The sequence below is a fragment of the Labeo rohita genome, chromosome 17, assembly GCF_022985175.1.
Source record: "Labeo rohita strain BAU-BD-2019 chromosome 17, IGBB_LRoh.1.0, whole genome shotgun sequence".
NCBI lineage: Eukaryota > Metazoa > Chordata > Actinopteri > Cypriniformes > Cyprinidae > Labeo > Labeo rohita.
In genome coordinates this window covers 18,809,249-18,829,261 of record NC_066885.1, presented here as the reverse complement: position 1 = coordinate 18,829,261, position 20,013 = coordinate 18,809,249, and the positions used below count along the sequence as shown (strand labels likewise).

The window sequence follows — 20,013 nt, the reverse complement described above, 5'->3', positions numbered from 1 at the left end:
CACTATAAAAAATAGTAAATAGTAAATCACTGCAAATAAAAGTATTATAACAAAATTATAAATTTACAAAAATACATTACACGAATACAATAATACATTTGAAAATGTATTTACAACTGTAACAAATATATATTTGCATGCAAAAACAGGGCCCCATTTTATTTTTTCTGTTTTATTTTTCTGGACTCCTTTTTGATGGTTAAATTTAATTTTATTAATAATAATAATAATAAAAAATATAAAACGTGTAATTAATTAAAGCAATGAAACTTTAATGGCAATTTATCAAAAGTTATGTTTAGGGCCCTTTGTTACCAAATTTGTTCTGGCATGTCTATTTATTTGAATGCATAAAACAACTTTTTTTTATTATTATTATTTCTACAACAGTCTTATGAAATTCTGTGTTGTGCATTTAAATTTTTCTGTTTATCAAATACAGGCATAAGATATTTATTTATCTTTTAATTAATAAAAAATAAATTTTATTTTTGGCAAATAAAGGGGATGTACTATTAAAATTTAAAAGATGGAAGAAATATTGTGTAACAAAGTTTTATTAATTTTTCAACAGTAGCAGTAGTAGTAGTACTATGGAACGTACATTCTACTGAATGATAAAAGTAATATATATATATATATATATATATATATATATATAAAATAAAGTAATAATAAAGTATAAAGTAATCTGGCACAATGTCTACGAGCTAAACCGAACTTTTATTTTGACGGGTTGCCATGAATACCTTTAAATTTCTGTGAGTAAATGACCCTGGTTTTACAAAAATAAAACAGTGAAATGCTCACGAAGTACTCTCAGAGCACTTCTAGATATCCTGTTCATGCATTTTTTATGGCAGACGCTGAAATCACCGCGAGCGTTACGTGTGTGTAGTAAAGGAAACTGCGCATACGTCTGCACCATTCATTCATAAAGAAACACGTAGAACATGCAGCATTCATATTTAAATGGTATGTTGCGGCTGAATATTAACATATACTAGTCCATATCGCAATTTGATTAAAGTGTAATGACGGCTTTTGATTAATTCATTCCAACTTTGACAAATTCTGTGAATTCCTTGGAAATCATAGGGCGATATCAACCCGTAAAAACATTCGGGGCTCGAGCCCCTAATGATTAGCCCTAACGACGCCCCTGCTTTGAATCAACCACTGTCACACAGATAGTGACCTGCACCCCACTCAACTCTGTATGTCACTGATCATCTGTGTCAGCGTGCGCGTTCTTGTACGCAGACAGCGGTTCGCCGGTTGCCACGTCACCCTCACAGTCGTCACTGCATAAACAGTAAAGATGGCGGCCTCCGTCCGGGAAAAGCAGACAGGTTTGTTCATAAGTTTGAATTTATATCGAAACACTCGGTACTGTTAATACAATTCATATTAATTATTTTTGCGCGGTTATTAAAACGTTTTTATTTAAAATACATACAACGATACCGAATACACCACACCTGAAATTGTACAATCCTGTCAGTGTAGCTGAGGATGCTAACCGTGTTGCTCATCTAGCAGCTGGTTTAACGTCACATCAGATGAATGGACGATTATCCTGCTAGACTAGATGAAGAGCACTTGTGTTTTGAAAACTACATATAGCCAATTAGCTCGTTTATGAAATAAACGGCTATCAATATCCCAGAGACCTGTCATAAGGGACGAACGATATGAATTGACAAGCTAGCTAAAGTCGAAACGAAAACTATTTTGCTTTAGTGGTACAAAATAGTCATTATCATTATGTTGTATTTATGTTGTTTTGTGCTGAGCTTATTATTTACTTTTTCTGTGGCTGACATTGTCATTAATGGATAGTGACATTCGCAGTGCAACTGCTAACGTACTGTGAAAAATCATATTCGTCTTTATGAATGTGCAATAGATAATTTGTTGATTAAAAAATACATAGCGTGTGGTTACTGTATAAAATTTTAAAATAGGATAAAGTAAATAGTTTTTCTGCTTAAATCCTGCCAACGCATGTAGGCTTCAGTGATTTCATTTATTTATTTTTTAATAAAATTACTTTTTTTATGCAAACACGCAACTCTTTTGAAACACAGTCAAGTAAATGAGTCTCTTTGTGATAATACATGATTTCAAGTAGTGGTAGAAGTTTTTTTTTTTTTTTTAAAGTGGTGATGTATTATATATTTATGATGTTTCTGTCCTCAGCTGCTCTGAAGCGAATGCTCAACTTCAATGCCCCACCTTTGAAAAACACAGCAGCTGAGCCGGTATGGAAGGTAAGGGTACTCAACACACACCTAGGGGTTTTCCCTTCCACTATTCATTGTTTTTTTAAAAAAAATGTGGCTCAGTGATGCTTTTATAGTTATAATTTGCATGAACATTTACCCTTTGCTATTCTTTTAGGTTCTTATTTACGATCGCTTTGGCCAAGACATTATATCTCCCCTTCTGTCTGTGAAAGAGTTACGGGACATGGGCATCACTCTGCACCTGTAAGCATCTCTAAGATTTTATTTCTTAAAAAAAGAGATTTCATTTTATTGATTTGAATATTTGTTTGTTTCCCCTAGCTTGCTGCACTCAGATCGCGACCCCATTCCAGATGTTCCCGCCATTTACTTTGTAATGCCCACAGAGGAGAACATTGACAGGATATGTCAAGTAAATATGTTCGCTTAATATTTGAGTCAGTGTTTTTGTCAGTCCCATTCCAAAACAATTTGTGAAGATCATACTTTTTCAAAACTAATAGTTATTTTCACAATTACAGGATCTCAGAAACCAACTGTATGAGTCCTACTATTTGAACTTCATCTCCGCAATTTCCAGAAGCAAGTTGGAGGACATAGCAAGTGCTGCTCTAGCAGCTAATGCTGTAAACCAGGTGACCAAAGTGAGTCAAACACATTTGTTCATTGTGCATGTCAGTTGTAAATTTGATTCAGCTTGCTAAAGCTTTTTAATTAAAAAATCTCACTGGTTTTTACCAAACAGACAAGCTCTATGAATTCCTGAAGGAAGTTAAATAACACACTGCTCATTTTCATTACACAGTTCAAATATTAGACTGTTCTGTTCCTTTTCAGGTTTTTGATCAATATTTGAACTTCATCACACTTGAAGATGATATGTTCATTCTCTGCAATCAAAACAAAGAACACATCTCCTACCATGGTAAGCTTCTAGAGTGGCTTGAAGTATTGACTTCATGTTTGTTTCTTTTGTAATCTGAATGTTATTAATGCTAATACTGTTCTGTGTCCTCAGCAATCAATAAACCAGATATCATGGACACAGACATGGAGGGTATAATGGATACAATAGTGGATAGTCTCTTCTGCTTTTTTGTCACTCTGGGTAAATAATGACGAGTTTTGATCCTTCCATGCATATACAGTGCTGTTCAAAAGATTTTTAAAATGTTTTTGAAAGAAATCTCCTGCGCTCACCAAGGATGCATTTGTTTGATTAAAGATACAGTAAATACGATTATATTGTGAAATGATTTAATATATTTTCAGATGTACACTGCGGATCAGTAAGACTTGTAATGTTTTTAAAGAAGTCTCTTATGCTCATCAAGGCTGCATTTATCAAAAATACAGAAAAAAACATTAATATTGTTAAATGCTGTTACAATATGAAATAATGGTTTCTATTTTAATATTCTTTAAAATATAATTTATTCCTGTGATGCAAAGTTGCTTCAGAAATCATTCTAATATGCTGATTTATTATTAGAATTATCTATGTTGGCAACTATTGTGCTGCTTTGTATTTTTTTTTTTTAAATCTGTGATACTTTTTCAGGATTCTTTGAATAATAAGTTAAAAAGAACAGTATTTATTCAAAATATAAGGTCTTTGCTATCACTTTTTTTGATCAATTTAACACATTCTTGCTGAATAAAAGTATTAATTTCTTTCAAAAAAAGAAATAATAAATATTTACTGACCCCAAAAGTTTAAACTGTTGAGTATATTGTTAGAAAAAAATTCTATGCTGTTCTTTTAAACTTTTTATTCATCAAAGCATCCTGAAAGAAAGTAGCACAGATTCCAAAACAATGTAAAGCAGCACAACTGTTTCCAGCATTGATAATAAATCAGCATATTAGAATGATTTCTGAAGGATCATGTGACACTTAAGACCAGAGAAATGCGGAAAACTAGTTTGCATTACAGTAAAAAATTTACACTGCCGTTCAAAAGTTTGGGATTAGTAATATTTTTGATAAAATTTCTTATGCTCATCAGGTCTGTCTTTCTTTTATTTAAAATTTTAATATACATTAAAATGTAATTTATTCCTGTGATCAAAGCTGAATTTTCAGCATAATTTATCCAGTCATTTTTCTAAATGCCGAAAACGTTTGCTTAATAAATAGAAACTTCAAAAGTACAGCATTTATGTGATATAGAAATCTTTGTAAGTTTAAATATGTCTTTACACTGACATTCATCACATTCTTGCTGAATAAAAGGCAATCTTCTTTCATGGTACATCAAGTAACACTGAAAATTATAGCTTGACGAAGACTTGATATTTATTAAATTAATAATAATTCTTACATTACAACCATTAGTGTAACTGTCAGCTGTCATAAAGAGCCACTGGGTGGCAGAACGTCCTAATATTGTATTGTATATTGCTCAAAGGGCGAAAATATTTAGATAATGCATTGAATATTTCAGTTAGGTCTATTTACTTATTACATGACTACTAAAATTGTATATGTCAGAAACGTCACAATTCAAATTAAGTGCAACAATCAAGCCTGTCTTGTTGTTTTTGAAATGTGATTTTGTGTGTCTTGGGAGCTTGTGAGCAGATATTTAATGCACCCTCCTATTGGCAGTACAGTGAGCTTTCCTGTTATCGTAGGTGCTGTCCCAATAATCCGATGTCCAAGAGGGAATGCTGCCGAAATGGTAGCCGTGGTAAGAGACTCACTGTTCTGTTTTTTTAATGTTCCTTTGATACTTTATTTATGACCAGTCTGTTCTAGCTAAATTCTAGAATAGAGTGTTATAGAATGCCTTCGGTCGTTTGATTATTACCTCAATCTCTACACGAATCTCTGCATTACAGTGCATTTGTACATTTCATAGTCTGTGCACAACGTGCAAACTGATACTGTAGCTTAATTCAGTTTCACTGATGGTACAAAATTCCTCTTTGTTCCGTATGTGGGAGTCAGTCCAACCTCGGCTCGCTTTCAGTGTCAAGCTTTTAGATGATTAGTTTCAGCAAAGGAATGTCTCACTGTAATATGAGACAAAATTAACACCTGTCGCTCAGTTTATTAGACTAATTTATTTTATACATATTGTACAACTACTGGAATATTAGCAATGCTGATTTACCTTTTTTTTTTTTTTCTCAGAAACTTGACAAGAAACTGAGAGAGAATCTGCGAGACGCTCGTAACAGCCTGTTCACCGGAGACACCATGGGCACTGGCCAGTTCAGGTGGAGCAAAAACACACTCGCAGTCTCGCATACCTCCATATAAAATGATTTTAAGTGAATATGTGCATTTGTTCTGATAGATAGATAGATACTGGGACGCTTAAAGAAAAATTTAGAACGTAGAGAAATGTTTTAGTTTTGGGCCATAAAATAACCCTTCCCTCCAACACTCCCACAGTTTTCAGAGGCCACTGTTTGTTCTTGCCGATCGTAACCTGGATCTAGCGACTCCTCTTCACCACACATGGACGTATCAGGCTCTCATTCATGATGTGCTGGTGAGCAGAACCTAAAATAAACTTGCCTGACCCACAATTAATTCATTTCTCTTTTTTCTACTAGTGTTAATGTAATTTATTTCCCAAAATGGAAACTGCAAATAGTTCCAAGTTGCGGCATATGGAAAGATGAAGCTATTGCAGTTATCATATGGATGACAAAGGGGTTTCATGAAATGTGGAATGTATGTGCTGGGTTGCTTTTTGTGCCAGTGATCATTAATCCTTTGGGTATTTTTCCACCGTCTCAAAAATGCTTCTGCCTTAATATAGTCTCAATTCCCTGTATGACAGCGTTTTTATTCTGTTAGTAAAAGCTAACATATATGCTATTTTAAGTCCTATATTGTTTTGAAACAGCCCTGTTTCCATGTCTAACTAGTATATCCTCTATGTCAGGACTTCCACCTGAACCGGGTCAGTGTGGAGGAGTCTCAAGGGTCAGAGGCCAGCCCAGCTGGAGCACGACCCAAAAAGAAAAACAAGAAGAGCTATGATCTCACTGCTGCTGACAAATTTTGGCAAAAACACAAAGGAAGGTAAACATCTACTGTTGGTAAAACTCATGTATCCAAATGAAGATAATTGTTGTGCAATAAGATGTTTTGAGGTTTTTTTTTTTTTTTTACTTCTAGTATTATTATTTGAAAACTTTTGATCTGATAACTGTAATTAAAATGTCTGATGTAACCTTTTATGTCTAAAGTAAATTAATATGTCTGATGTTGCTATCCAAAGACCTCATTCTGTCCTTGTTTTGATTAAATGGATAGTTCACCCAAAAAAAATAACATTTACTCACCTTCTTGTTGTTCCACACTTGGGTGACTTTTCTACCTATACAGTCGAAGTCATTAGGCACAAAGCTGGTTTGGTTACAATTTTTTTTTTTTAATGTCATGCATGCTTGGAATGACATGGGAGTAAGAGATTACAGAACTTTCAATTACTGTGAACTGTCCCTTTAAGGACATTCAGTAAACCAACTGTCCTTTCAAGTGTGTAAATGTTTGATAGGAAGACATCCCTAGTTGTCTTAATTCAGTCAAATGTTTTCTCAGACGTCGCAGTGTTTGTTAATATTTAAGAACGTTTACTAATATATTATATTATTGCTAATTTTTGCAAAATGTCATTAGTTATGTGTTTTGGAAAATGTTTTAGTTGCATTCCTGCTTTCAGAACTGTATCCAGCAGTTTATACAGATTTATTTACAATGGCTTAATGTCATTTATTTTTAGCCTCTTAAGCATGGAAAGCATTTAATTCATTTCTGTCTATCGTTTCAGTCCATTTCCTGAGGTTGCAGAAGCCGTGCAAGAGGAGCTAGATACATATCGGGCCCAAGAGGATGAGGTTAAACGCCTCAAGAGTATCATGGTAGGTTAATAAGGCTGTTGCCAAATTTTGTATGATGGAATTGTTGCATGCTGGTTAACAAATAAATGTGGTTTTGCTCAAAGGGCTTGGAAGGGGAGGATGACGGAGCCATTAGTATGTTGTCAGATAACACTGCCAAACTTACCTCAGCCGTCAGGTAAGAAATTCTTCATAAAAATGAAGAAATCAAGTATTTTTATGTGAAGGGACAATATGGTGTATTGAGCATGTTAATTATCTATGAGCACGGTAATAATATGGATTTTTTTTTAAATAAATTAATTACAGAAATATAATATACAAGTGTAATATTTTGATAAATATAACATTATAAAATTATAATATATTACAAAGTTTTAAATGTTTAAATATATTATGTCAAAAACATGTTTTTTCTTGGTTGACAGTGGCAGGTAAAATAATTTTTCATTTGTTGATCTGTCCCATTAAAAAAAAAAAAGCGAACCTCCCATCTGGTATTTCAGTTTTTATTCCATTATGTATATGAAATATACCCTGATATAATCTAATTTTATTCAGTACTGTTTTACATATGAATTAGTTATTGTACTCACAAAGGCCTACCGCTGTACCCCTGCCTGACCCTATGCGTATAGAGTAGGATAACAACCTGCTCCTCTCTCTAAACAGTTCTCTTCCTGAACTCCTGGAAAAGAAGAGACTGATTGACCTTCACACCAACGTTGCCACAGCAGTTCTGGACCACATCAAGGTCAGTGCTCCATGAGAAAAATGTTTTTCATCTCTTGGGTTACATCTTCTCAGCACACTGTATTATTTCTGTGAGGTTGAGCAGCATATTTTTTTCCTCTAAATTTGCTTTTTTGTCTTTAGAGCCGTAAGCTTGATGTGTACTTCGAGTATGAGGAGAAACTCATGAGCAAGTCCACACTTGATAAATCCCTGCTGGACATTATCAGTGATCCTGATGGTGAGTCTTCCTGGTGTTATGCATTCGAGAATATTAGTCTCATTAGTTCCATCTCTAAGCCCTGTTTGGAAAGGATCAACAATGCAGTAATTATCTTCTCAAACTTGTAATAAGAAGCACTTATAAATTGCAAGGCTTTAAGGGCTTTCTTTTAAAATAAAATCAGGATGGTATGATAATTGGAAAATTAAGAAATTGAATTTTTGCATGTGAATTTTTATTATTATTATTATTATTATTATTATTATTTTTCTTAAATGTTACATTTTATTATTTTATCTTAATATATATATACAGTGGCATAACAAAATAAGAGACATCATACAAAATGCATGTTGTTTTTTTTAATTTAGTACTGTCCTGAGTAAGATATTTTACATAAGAGATGTTTACATATAGTCCACAAGATCAAAAAATAGTTGACATTATTAAAATAACCCCCTTCAAAAGTTTGGGAACCCTTGGTTCTTAATGTGTGGTTACCTGCATGATCTACGACTGTTTTTTTTGTTTTGTTTTGTGATGGTTGTTCATGAGTCCCTTGTTTTCAGCATCTTTTGCATATTTGAACCTTTTCAAGTATTGACTATGATTTTGAGATCCATTTTCTCACACTGAAGACAATTGACTCAAACCCAACTATCCAAAAAGGTTCAAACATTCACTGATGCTCCGGAAGGAAAAGCGATTAAAAGTTTTAAACAGGATGAAGATGTCCAAATTGTTCTTATTTTGGTGAAATACCATTTTTATTTAGTACTGCCCTTTGGAAGCAACAGAAGATACTTGCATGTTTCCTTGAAAGACAAATTAAGTACAATTTGCTTTGATCTTCAAATTCAAAAAGTTTTCACCCCCAGGCTCCCAAACTTTTATTTTAATAATTAAAGCTATTTTTTTGTCTTGTGGACTATATTTAAACATCTTTAATGTAAAATATCTTACTCAGGACAGTGTAAATAAAATAACATGCATTTTGTATGATCTCTCTTATTTTGTTAAAATTCTATAATATATAATATATAATATATATAACAGCATTTTACTTCCTTTAATAATAATTATCACTGTTATTATATTTGATCAAATATCATTTGGTCATAATTTATATATAATCACTACATTTTTCACTACAAAATGTTTTTTTACAAACTGCATTTTAAATGGCAATGGCAATTTTTGTGAGGAAAAATTCATAGTTCAATATTTTTCTTTTTTTTTTTTTTTTATCCACAAATCGTGCAGTCCTAGAGTGGTGGCTTTTATCTTTTATACAAAGCCCACAGATTAAAAAATCTTTTGTGAGGTGCAAATAAATAACTTGGTGGTACTGTAACATCTGATTGGATGAGACCTGTTTGAAGCAATTGTAAAATAGCCAAAATATGCACCTTTGTGACTGCACATCATTTAAATTTTATGCTACCAGCACAAGCTGCTATAAACCAATAATAATAATGCTAGGTAATAGTAATAATATTGATGATGATAATAATAGGATCTTTGATTAATTTGTGGCTTGGCAGGCATGACAATCTACACATTCTGCCTGACAACACCCCATAATTGTGGTAAAATCTTTGTAACGCTTGGCCTCAAGTGGCTTATTGCTTTAATAAGCCTTGACTCGTCAGCTGCTCTTTGAGCTTGACCGTAATCCAAACACCACTATATCCCTCAAAGCATGGCATACTGCCTTAGTGTCATAAAATTTTGTTTTACCAAGAACAGCCCCATCCTGAGAGATCAAACAAAACTAATTGAATGAGTAACTCATACCCCCTTTCCCCTAATGAGAGCCTATCCCACCCCGCGTCCTCGTCCAGTCATTTTTCCAGCTTATTGGACTGAAATACATCACATCCCTAGGGGGAAGCGGTCTGCTTTAAAGGCTCTCTGTGATGCTACCACAGGATGAGATTTGTTTTCTCTCCTGCCAGCATTGTGAGGTTTCAAGAGGACACAGTTTCTTGATCTCCACAGGGTCCTCTGTAGGTTCATGGGTTTCTTATGAGTACACAGGAATGGCCACTAGCTATAATGATAATGATCAGTTATAAGTGTTACAGTGCTTTATTGTACCGATGAGTGCAGTGTTTGATTTTCTGATCATGTTTCAGCAATAGCGAGGGAAAAAAAAACACACACACTAACAAACTCTAGTTGTTCCGGAATTGAAAGCAACTGTATGCGTTTGCATGGTAATTGTATAAATGTTCTTTTTGGTAGCTGGAACAGCAGAAGATAAGATGAGGCTGTTTCTGATCTACTACATCACTTCCCAGCAGCCCCCATCTGAGGTAAGGCCGCACACCATGATCATGAACAAAGAGTATTCATACTATAAAAAGTTATCATGGTCAGCCATATCCTGTAAGAAACTTCAAATCAAAGCAACCTTTAAGAAACAATCCGGTTTTAGTACAACTTAAGTTTACTAAAAACAACATCTATAGCATAATATTGATTACCACCCAAAATAACTCAACTTGTCTCTCAAGGTTACGGTTAAAAAAAGATCATTGGTGCCAATTTTTGGTGGTATTTAAAGTGTGAACATTACTATTTTATAAGAGCACTTGCATTAATGGTTCTGCTAAAACATCTGTACTATTTGAGCTGTCATTTCTACTTTTAAGCATAATGTTGGATTGTAATAAATTAGATGTAACTTTACACAGAAAGTTAGTGATGCATCGCATTAACCCATATTTTTCTTTTTTTTTTTTTTTTTTAAGGGAACCCCTGGTATCAATATAATAGCTTAATATAATGCAAATAATGTCTCTTACTGAAATATGTAGTAGAAAACCCACAAAAGATTTATGTTATTAAAAAAAAAACATCATTTTATACATATTTTGGACTATGGGGGGCACCATTATTTCGATGACATGAAATGGTTGCACTCAGTGAGCTACTGGTGTTGCCAATTGCTATTCTACTACAACACAACTCAAAAAATAAAATAAAGATATGCTGACCACAGCTACTTAAAGGAGCTTACAGGTGGCGATGTATATAAGCGTAGACTTAAACCAAATGGTGTACCATCGATTTATTTTTTTCCCAAACAACAAGTCTAAACGCCACTGGATATGAAGTGAAATGGTTGCACTCAGTGAGCTACTGGCGCTACCTGTTGGCATTTTTACAACAACAACAAAAATAAAATACTGATACAGTGCCATTTTGCGCGGCTTTTGGTTGTAATTTTCAGTCAAAGGGCAACAAAAGAAGCAATGTAAGTCTTCACTGCTTTCCTAGTGATAAGAAGAGGAGAAAAGAATGGGAAGATACCTGTGGACAATTAAAACTTCCTGCCTTTGAGGCTTTTAGTAGAACACCGCTACTGAAAGACCTTACAAATGGCCGAGACAAGAAACACTAGATGTCATCCTGGCAGGATGAAAACGCAGCCACTGAGGGAGTTTCTCAGCGTGGATTTCACTTGATATCTGGGTGTGTTTAGACTCCTTTTGGGGAAAAATTGATGCTTATATCCATTACCACCTGTAAACTCTTTCAGTAGCTGTGGTCATCATATAAGTATTTTATTTTCCGAGTTGTGTTGCGGTAAAAGTAGCAACAGGTAGCGCCAGTAGCTCACCGAATGCAACCATTTCACATCATCAAAATAATGGCGCCCCCATAGTCCAAAATATGTATAAATTTTACACCATTATTTCAATGACGTGAAATTGTTGCATTCGGTGAGCTACTGGTGCTACCTGTTACTACTTTTACAACAACACAACTCGAAAAATAAAATACTGATACAATGCCAGTTTGCGTGGCTTTTGGTTGTAATTTTCAGTCAAATGGGAGGAAGAGATGTGATGTAAGTCTTCACTGTTTTTCTAGTTCTAGTTCATTTAGTGATAAGAAGAGGAGAAGAGAATGGGAAGATGCCTGTGGACGAATAAAACTTCCTAAAGACCAGCATCTATTTTCTAATCTAATTTGAGGCTTTTATTAGACCTTTTTTTTTTTTATTTTCCAAGTTGTGTTGCAGTAAAAATAACAACAGGTAGCACCAGTAGCTCACCGAGTGCAACCATTTCACGTCAACAAAATAATGGCATCCCCCATAGTCCATAATATGTATAAAATGAATGTTGTTGTTTTTTTTAAACAGTGTAAATCTTTTATGGGTTTTTCTACTACATATTTCAGTAAGAGACATCAGGGTTTTCTTTAAAAAATGCTGGACAAATGGAAAATAATTTTTGTGGTAATCAGCATTATGCCCCAAATGCTATTGACTGAGCTAAATTTGTACTGAACGCAGAATATTCCTTTAGTAGTCCTAGATAAATAATCCTAAAATGTAGATTTGAGGTTGACTGCGGTGGGCTACCCTGATGTGCGCTTTCGGTAACACCACAATTTATTATAATCAGTGGCAAATGCATGGATTTCATTGTTTGTGGACACATGGAGCCAAAAACATTCTGTCCATTCCCTATGAAGCTCGGCCCAAGTTCTTAAACTGTACTTTCAGACTCTGTCTTCAAAAGCCTTGTTGTTCTTTGGGACACATGCAGCGCAGATTTGAGGAACACTGACACCCTTTGATGCCGCAGCCAAGTGTTATTACTCTTGTACCTTGATAAAGCAGGATTGTTCAGCTCATGGCAAGATCCCATTGTGGGATGTTACTTAAACGGCCATACAAATGACATTTTCGAGTTTTCGTGTACACTTCCGAAGGGACGGACCCGTGGGACCAAGCTGGGATGGACAATGTCCAAGTGACCACATTTCAACCCTGGTAGAAAGCGCACTGGCCTGTGCTGTGGGCAAGGACTGTCATTCTCTATTATGTTTATCAGTGCAGGCTGTAAAAGCTTGGACTTTCCAAAAAAGAATGGCGTGCTTAGAGTTTGAACTATTTTTCCACGTCTTATGGTTATCCTTTCTTTCATCTGTGTCCTCCTGAACCAGCATAGGTTATTGTTGGCTGAGCATCTGCTTAAACTCCAAAAGCAGTCATTTTGTTGTTTGTTTTCTAAGGCTGTAATGAGGCTGGTGACATGAAAACGGCCCTCTCACTCATGTGGTATAGACGTCTCTGTCTCTAACAGGAACTGGAGTTTCTCCTTACCCTGATGAATGCTTATGGCTTGTGCGCTATAAGTCATCCTTCATTCTATAAAAACAGATCCTCTTAAATCTTTGGATTTTGAGAGTTGAGTGTTGAATAAATAAAGACATTTTGTTCTTTTTAGGCTGATCTAGAACAGTACAAGAAAGCTTTGGTTGATGCAGGCTGCGACTTATCCCCACTTAACTACATTAAGCAGTGGAAGTAAGTTCTTGGCCATTGTCAACAAACACACCATAACACACTGTCATATTTGCCTAGTTACTACATTAAATTTGGTAGAAAGATGAGAACAGTAGTGCTGCAACTATTATAACCTCTTTTCCAGAGCTTTCACCAAGATGGCTGCAACGCCAGCCAATTACGGGAGCAGTGGAGTGAAACCAATGGGGTATGAAGCTACAGCAAATTTAATTCTCAAAATATAAATCCTTTTGTTGATGCTTTATGTATTTTGAATGCAATGGCCTGTGTTTTTCAGACTATTTTCAAGGGTGATGAACACTGGCTCCCAATTTGTGATGGAGGGGGTAAAAAATCTGGTCCTGAAGCAGCATGTAAGTATTTACCTAGGCTGCATCTAAGGACAAAAATATCACAAAGGCTTTTTTTTACTTAGTAAGCAACCACCCAGGACACCACAGCAATTGTATATCAATGTGAAAAAACACCCAGTCCATTTAGGCAGCATAGTAAGCATTAAAAATGCCTGGATAGCCTACCAACCACAAAGCAATGAGCTAAAATCACCTAAGAAACCACTGAGAAGTGTGCTAAAAATACCAAAAGAAAAAACGCCCTAGTAAACGCAGTGTACTAAAAAAGCACCCATATCAAATTATACTTCAGTTTCAATCTAAACACCTATTGTATGCATACAGCTATGCACACAGATGCTCATCACATGCACACTAGAAAGTTGCATCCTTGTCTAGTGTCTAGTGCTTTTCTTCTGAAGTTATGGCTGACTAAAATGTCTTTGTACTTTAAAACTGAGAAGGTATCTCTTATCCTCCTCACACAAGCGTTTGTCCACATGGGTGTCTGTTGCCGTCACAAGTAGTTTGAGTGATACGACCAGACCAGTGACGTGAATTTGTGCACAAATTGGTGCAGAAAAAATTTAAGCCCATATGAGAACACAATGTACACATATTCTAGCAACGTATGGTTAAAAAACAAAGTATGCTTTCAGCTTAAAAACAGCACAGACCTATACCAATGCACTAAAACACTGAACACCTAAGAAACAGCAAAACATTGTGCTATAAACACTCAGAACACCCCAGGCATCATGGCAGCAACGTTTCTAGAATGTAAAATTGGAAACACTACTTATAAACGTTCCTTAATAAATAAAAAATTAATTTGGGGGAAATAAAGGTGATATATAAATGGTCAATGAGCAAGCAGCATTTTCCAGAACATTCATAAATTATTTTCTGATTTTTACTTCTGCTCTAGCTTCTCTTCTAGTGATATTTGATATTGTTGATATTGTTACTTGTGGCTTTTGTTTGATAAATTGCTTGTGATGTTCCTTATTCTGAAGTTTCTTTGGATTAAAAGCATCTGCTAAATGTCTCTTTTTTGGATTTATTATGATTCTCACTTGTTTTTCTTACAGAACTTGCCGGTTACTCGTATCTTAGACAACTTGATGGAAATGAAGTCAAACCCGGTGAGCACCATTGTCTGTTTCTGCCTTACCTCACATCCTTCTCAACCATTAGCTCAAATATTCAACATTATTCAAACATCCAACAAATCAACAAATCAACAAACATTCAAAATATTCAACATTATCAATGTTGGAAACAGTTTTGCGGCTTAATATTTTTTGGAACCTGTGATTCTTTTTTTTTTTTTTTTTTTTTTTTCTTTCAGGATTCCTTGATGAATTAAGAGTTGAAAAGAATAGCATTTATTCAAAATAGAAATCTTATTTTAGCAATTTAAGTCTTTTTAACTATTTAACACATCCTCTGTGAATAAAAGTAACAATTTCTTTCAAAAACAGAGAGAATAAAAATTTACTGACCACAAACTTTTAAATGGTAGTTACAACAGATTTCTATTTTAAATAAACACTGTTCTTTCTAATTTTTTATTTACTAAAGAATTCTAAAAAAAGAACCACAGGTTTCAACAAAATATTAAGCAGCACAACTGTTTCCAGTATATTAGAATGATTTCTGAAGAATCATGTGACTCTGAAGACTGGAGGGTAATGATGCTGAAAATTCAGCTTTGCATCACAAAAATAAATTACATTTTAAAATATATCCACACAGAAAACAAATAATTTTACTTTCAGAGTATTACTTTTCTTTTCTGGATTTATGATCAAATAAATGCAGCCTTGATGAGCATAAGAAACTTTTTTTAAAAACATAAAAATTCTTACTGATCCCAAACTTTTGAACAGAGGTGTATTAGTATGAAACTCACAGTAATTAAGAATAATTTACATTGTTAGCTAAAAGCCTAAATCCAGAAATTTTTCCAAAAATGTGTACATGGTATTGTGTATCGCCAAGGCTGACTGCTTTACCTCCCACTGCGGATTAATGTGTATGACACTGCAGCGCTACGGGGCACTGAGTCCGTCCTGAATGGGGCACTGAAGAGGCACTTTGAGTGTGCCGAGACCTCAATCCAGGCAATCTGAGCTGCACGGTTAATGCAACTGTCTCAGCCAGGGGAACACCTGTGGAGAGAGAGGGAGAGGGTTTCTAGTGAGTGAACCCGAAGCACAATGTATTAAATTTATAGGGCTGAGGGATTTGGAAGCAGGCCATTTGGGCTTTTCACCTTTGTGAGATGGAACAAAGGTGCAAACCCCTCATGTGCGCAGCACTAGGGGACGTCTCTACAGCAGCCGAAGCTTGTGTTAGGATCGGCAAAACGTCAGTTTATGAAGCATTTGAACACATTGTTATCACTGGATAGAATTGAAGGAAAAATCTGCTTTGAAAATTTCTCCTGATGCTTTGAAATCAACTGCCGGGACGGTGCGTGGGGAATGATTGATACTGATTTTTTATAAATGTGGAACTACCACAGAAGAGATGATGTGGCAACCCTCATAATATGACTGCTAGGACTCATCTCTATTTAGACATCTACTCCCTAGACACTCTTCCAGGAACTGTCCCAATGCCTTTTAAATTTAAAGCGCTGTAATGGAGACAGCTCTCAAAATCATTCGTTTGTGTAACAGTGGCCTTTTAGCTTGTTCCTTGACATAAAGACCCTTATTTCCTTCTGAAACACCCTCAGGGTCCCTCTGATCTTCTCGCTCTCAAAAGCTGGGGTGGACAGATTGCCGTATCCCGTTACCGACTGGAAATGCTTCCTCTTCGCTGCCCATAAACTTGAATTGAACATAACCGTATTATCATTTTCTCAGCTACTGGAATTTCACTGCCCTGCACAATACGGCTGTTGTTGGGGAAGCTGGGCGGCTAAGCGCTACAGAATCTCCTGCCTCCGCAGCTCGCCAGATAGTCCTCGCAGATGGGCCAGTGCGACAAGGTTGCAATAGTGTGTTCGGCGCTCGCTATTAATATTGAGTTTCGCTACCCGACGAGGGTAAACCGATAGCAGAAAAATCTGGAGCATTTCACCATTTGGAAGTGCAGCGAGGCTCTTCTTTCATTGAGTTGACGGCGAAGTATTTCTTCCCAGAATGAAGTATGCGCCAGAGCGCCAGGCCCGCCAGGCCGGGCTGATTGAGGTCTCGTGGGGGAAGAGACAGGCTTGGCCCATCCGATACGGAGGATGAGGAAGTAGGAGGCCATTGGCCTCCGCCTCAGAGACAGCTCTCCTCAATTTGTGTCGAGACTCTTCAAAGCAGAGATGATAATCTTGCTTTTTGAGTCAAACTGGAGGACATTTTACTGTTTGAGGCTTCTTGAACCTTCTCAGATGAATGGTTGCTGGGAAGCATTAGACCTTGATAAGCATTTAATATAGATAGATGAGGTGGTTTTTAGGTGATGGTGATGTGGGGAGGGTGTGCTGAGTGTTATTTCATCCTTAATTTACTTATGCGCTCTGTAATCCCCAATGTTATGTGTTGTGATTTTTGCAGGAGACGGATGACTACAGATACTTTGATCCCAAGATGCTTCGCGGAAGTGAAAGGTAGGACACCGAAGACAAAGACTAGTCTCCTTATATTTTCAAATAATACATCTCTGTGTTTGACTTGGTCCCACTGTATTCAAATATTATGTTAAAGGCATTTGATCCATGGAGATTACATACACATAAGGCAGTATTAAAGTTAGGTAAATAACGGATCTGCACATCCTTGCCAAAGCTGTAACTTTCCACTGAAAATATTTAGAATATAAGAAGATCCGTCGTTTCTTTTCCACAACTATTGGCTGTTTTCGCTCTCTGCCAGTGATGATGAATTAATCCTTACTGTTTAACTCCCTCAGCTCCATTCCAAGGAACAAGAACCCCTTTCAAGAGGTGAGTATAAAAAGCAACGCTGATATCTGATTGTTGTGAATTTGCACCGTGTGGATGTTGATACGGTATCTTCACGGTTTGGCACCCATGCGCTGTAACCTGGCAATGTTAATCTATGGCACAGATAGCCTTCTGTTCCTAGTGGAGATTAGGCCTTGCTGCTGACAAAGTGAGCTGGAAGCCAAGTGTGTCTGAGCTCACGTCTGTAGGACGGACATTGTGAAATATGACCGGGTTTCGTTTAATACAGAGTGTTGCATTGAAATTCACAGCTGATGATAGGTTTTCATTTCACAGGCCATCGTCTTTGTCGTTGGTGGTGGCAATTACATAGAGTATCAAAATCTTGTTGACTACACAAAGGTATGGCTGCATACATTTTGATGTTACAAGAACTTGGTTTCGTTATGAAGATGTGTAATGATTTCCTTTTCCACAGGCCAGGCAAGGGAAGCGGATTCTTTATGGCTGTAGTGAGCTTTTCAATGCAGGCCAGTTCATGAAACAGGTATGGTCACTTCTCTTACTGCATGTACAGTTGAAGTCAAAAGTTTACATACACCTTGCAGAATCTACAAAATGTCAGATGATGAGGGATCATACAAAATGCATGTTATTTTTTATTTAGTACTGACCTGAATAAGATATTTCACATAAAAGATGTTTACATATACATACACTTGATTCTTAATACTGTGTTGTTTTCTGAATGATCCACAGATTCTTTTTTGTATTATTGTTTAGTGATAGTTGTTCATGAGTCCCTTCTTTATCCTGAACAGTTAAACTGCCCACTGTTTTTCAGAAAAGTCCTTCAGGTTCCACAGATTCTTTGGTTTTTCAGCATTTTTGTGTATTTGAACAATTTCCAACAATGACTGTATGATTTTGAGATCCATCTTTTCACACTGAGGACAACTGAGGGACTCATATGCAACTATTACAGAAGGTGCTACAGAAGGAAACACGATACATTCAGAAATTTCGAACAGGATGAGGATGTGTGCACTTTTCTTATCTGGCCTAAATATATTTTTTACATTTAGTACTGCCCTTCAGAAGTTACAGAAGATGCTTACATGTTCCCCAGAAGACAAAATAAGATCTTCAAATTCAAAACGTTTTCACCTCCCGGTTCTTAATGCATTACCTTCTGTAATAGTTGCATATGAGTCCCCTCAGTTGTCCTCAATGTCAAAAGATGGATCTCAGAATCATACAGTCATTGTTGGAAAGGGTTCAAATACACAAAAATGCTGAAAAAACAGAACTTGTGTACCTGAAGGATTTTTCTGAAGAACACCGGACAGTTTAACTGTTCAGGACAAACAAGGGACTCATGAACAACTATAACTTAGCTTAAAAAAAAAACAGCTGTGGATCATTCAGGTAACAGCAATATTAACAATCAAGTGTATGTAAACTTTTGAATGGGGTCATTTTTATAAATTCAACTATTATTTACTCTTGTGAACTATATGTAAACATCTTTTATGTGAAATATCTTATTCAGGTCAGTACTAAATAAAAAAACATGCATTTTGTTTGCTCCCTCTTATTTTGGTAAAATAATTAACATTTTGCAGATTCTACAACGTGTATGTAAACTTTTGACTTCAAGTATGTATAGGGCGTGCATGTTTTTAAAAAAAAAGGCCTTTGTAGATGTCAGTCACTCGATGTGCATCACAATTCAGATAAAAGTGCAAATTCATCAACACATTATTATATACAAAGACAGAATTCAGTAAAAAAAAATCAGGTGCTTCACGATCCATTGCTCTAAAACCCAACTGATTATCGTTGAGTTGGAAGGAAATAACACGGCTTTGAGTGTCTTGGAATGCTTTTTGCTGCTTAAAGTGAATCTAAGTTGTACTTTGTCTCAACAAAGTTGACATCAAGTCATAACGTGCTTTTCCCTCTGTAAATATTTTTTTGAACATTTTACCTAGTTTTATTTACACATCAGTTTCTTGTTAATATACTTTTACCCCTTTTGCTCTGAGTGAAAAAGAGTAGAGTGTGTCCTGCTTCTCCCAATTCTTCCTGTGCTCATGAACTTATATGACACAGTTATTCAGTAGCAATCCTACTTTTGTTTAAATGTTGATGTGATTACGCAGTATCAGAGTGGTTAAGACTAAACCCATTAATTTCTCCACAGCTCTCCCAGCTTGGTCAGAAATAGGAGGAGCGTTTATGTCCAATGATCCACGCTTCTCAAAACTGGAATCAAGATCCCTTCAGTTGTACTCCAATAAAAGCCCTCTAACTTTAGAATCACTCATATTCCATGTACTTTATACTGTTTTCCTATACTATTTAATTCAATAC

At 35.7% G+C, this 20,013-nt stretch overlaps 1 protein-coding gene across 1 annotated transcript; it reads left to right on the top strand.

Moving 5' to 3' along the window:
* The first annotated feature begins 1,229 nt into the window (after positions 1-1,229).
* scfd1 (sec1 family domain containing 1) lies at positions 1,230-19,901 on the top strand. The gene is made up of 25 exons (XM_051133862.1): positions 1,230-1,352; positions 2,203-2,273; positions 2,404-2,492; positions 2,571-2,661; positions 2,771-2,893; positions 3,087-3,174; positions 3,268-3,357; positions 4,886-4,941; positions 5,388-5,473; positions 5,652-5,751; positions 6,151-6,290; positions 7,042-7,132; positions 7,216-7,289; positions 7,784-7,865; positions 7,988-8,084; positions 10,314-10,384; positions 13,316-13,395; positions 13,520-13,582; positions 13,673-13,748; positions 14,819-14,872; positions 17,288-17,340; positions 17,643-17,676; positions 17,974-18,039; positions 18,116-18,184; positions 19,844-19,901. The coding sequence occupies exons 1-25, from the start codon at positions 1,322-1,324 to the stop codon at positions 19,865-19,867; spliced, it is 1,899 nt and encodes a 632-aa protein (XP_050989819.1). The 5' UTR covers positions 1,230-1,321; the 3' UTR covers positions 19,868-19,901.
* The last annotated feature ends 112 nt before the right edge of the window (positions 19,902-20,013 follow it).

Excerpts from the sequence above, each read along its gene's own strand:
- scfd1 (XM_051133862.1), top strand. The coding sequence starts at position 1,322 with ATGGCGGCCTCCGTCCGGGAAAAGCAGACAG. Across the intron at positions 7,866-7,987 it reads CAGTTCTGGACCACATCAAG|AGCCGTAAGCTTGATGTGTA; the intron begins GTCAGTGCTCCA and ends TTTTGTCTTTAG. Across the intron at positions 18,185-19,843 it reads CAGGCCAGTTCATGAAACAG|CTCTCCCAGCTTGGTCAGAA; the intron begins GTATGGTCACTT and ends ATTTCTCCACAG.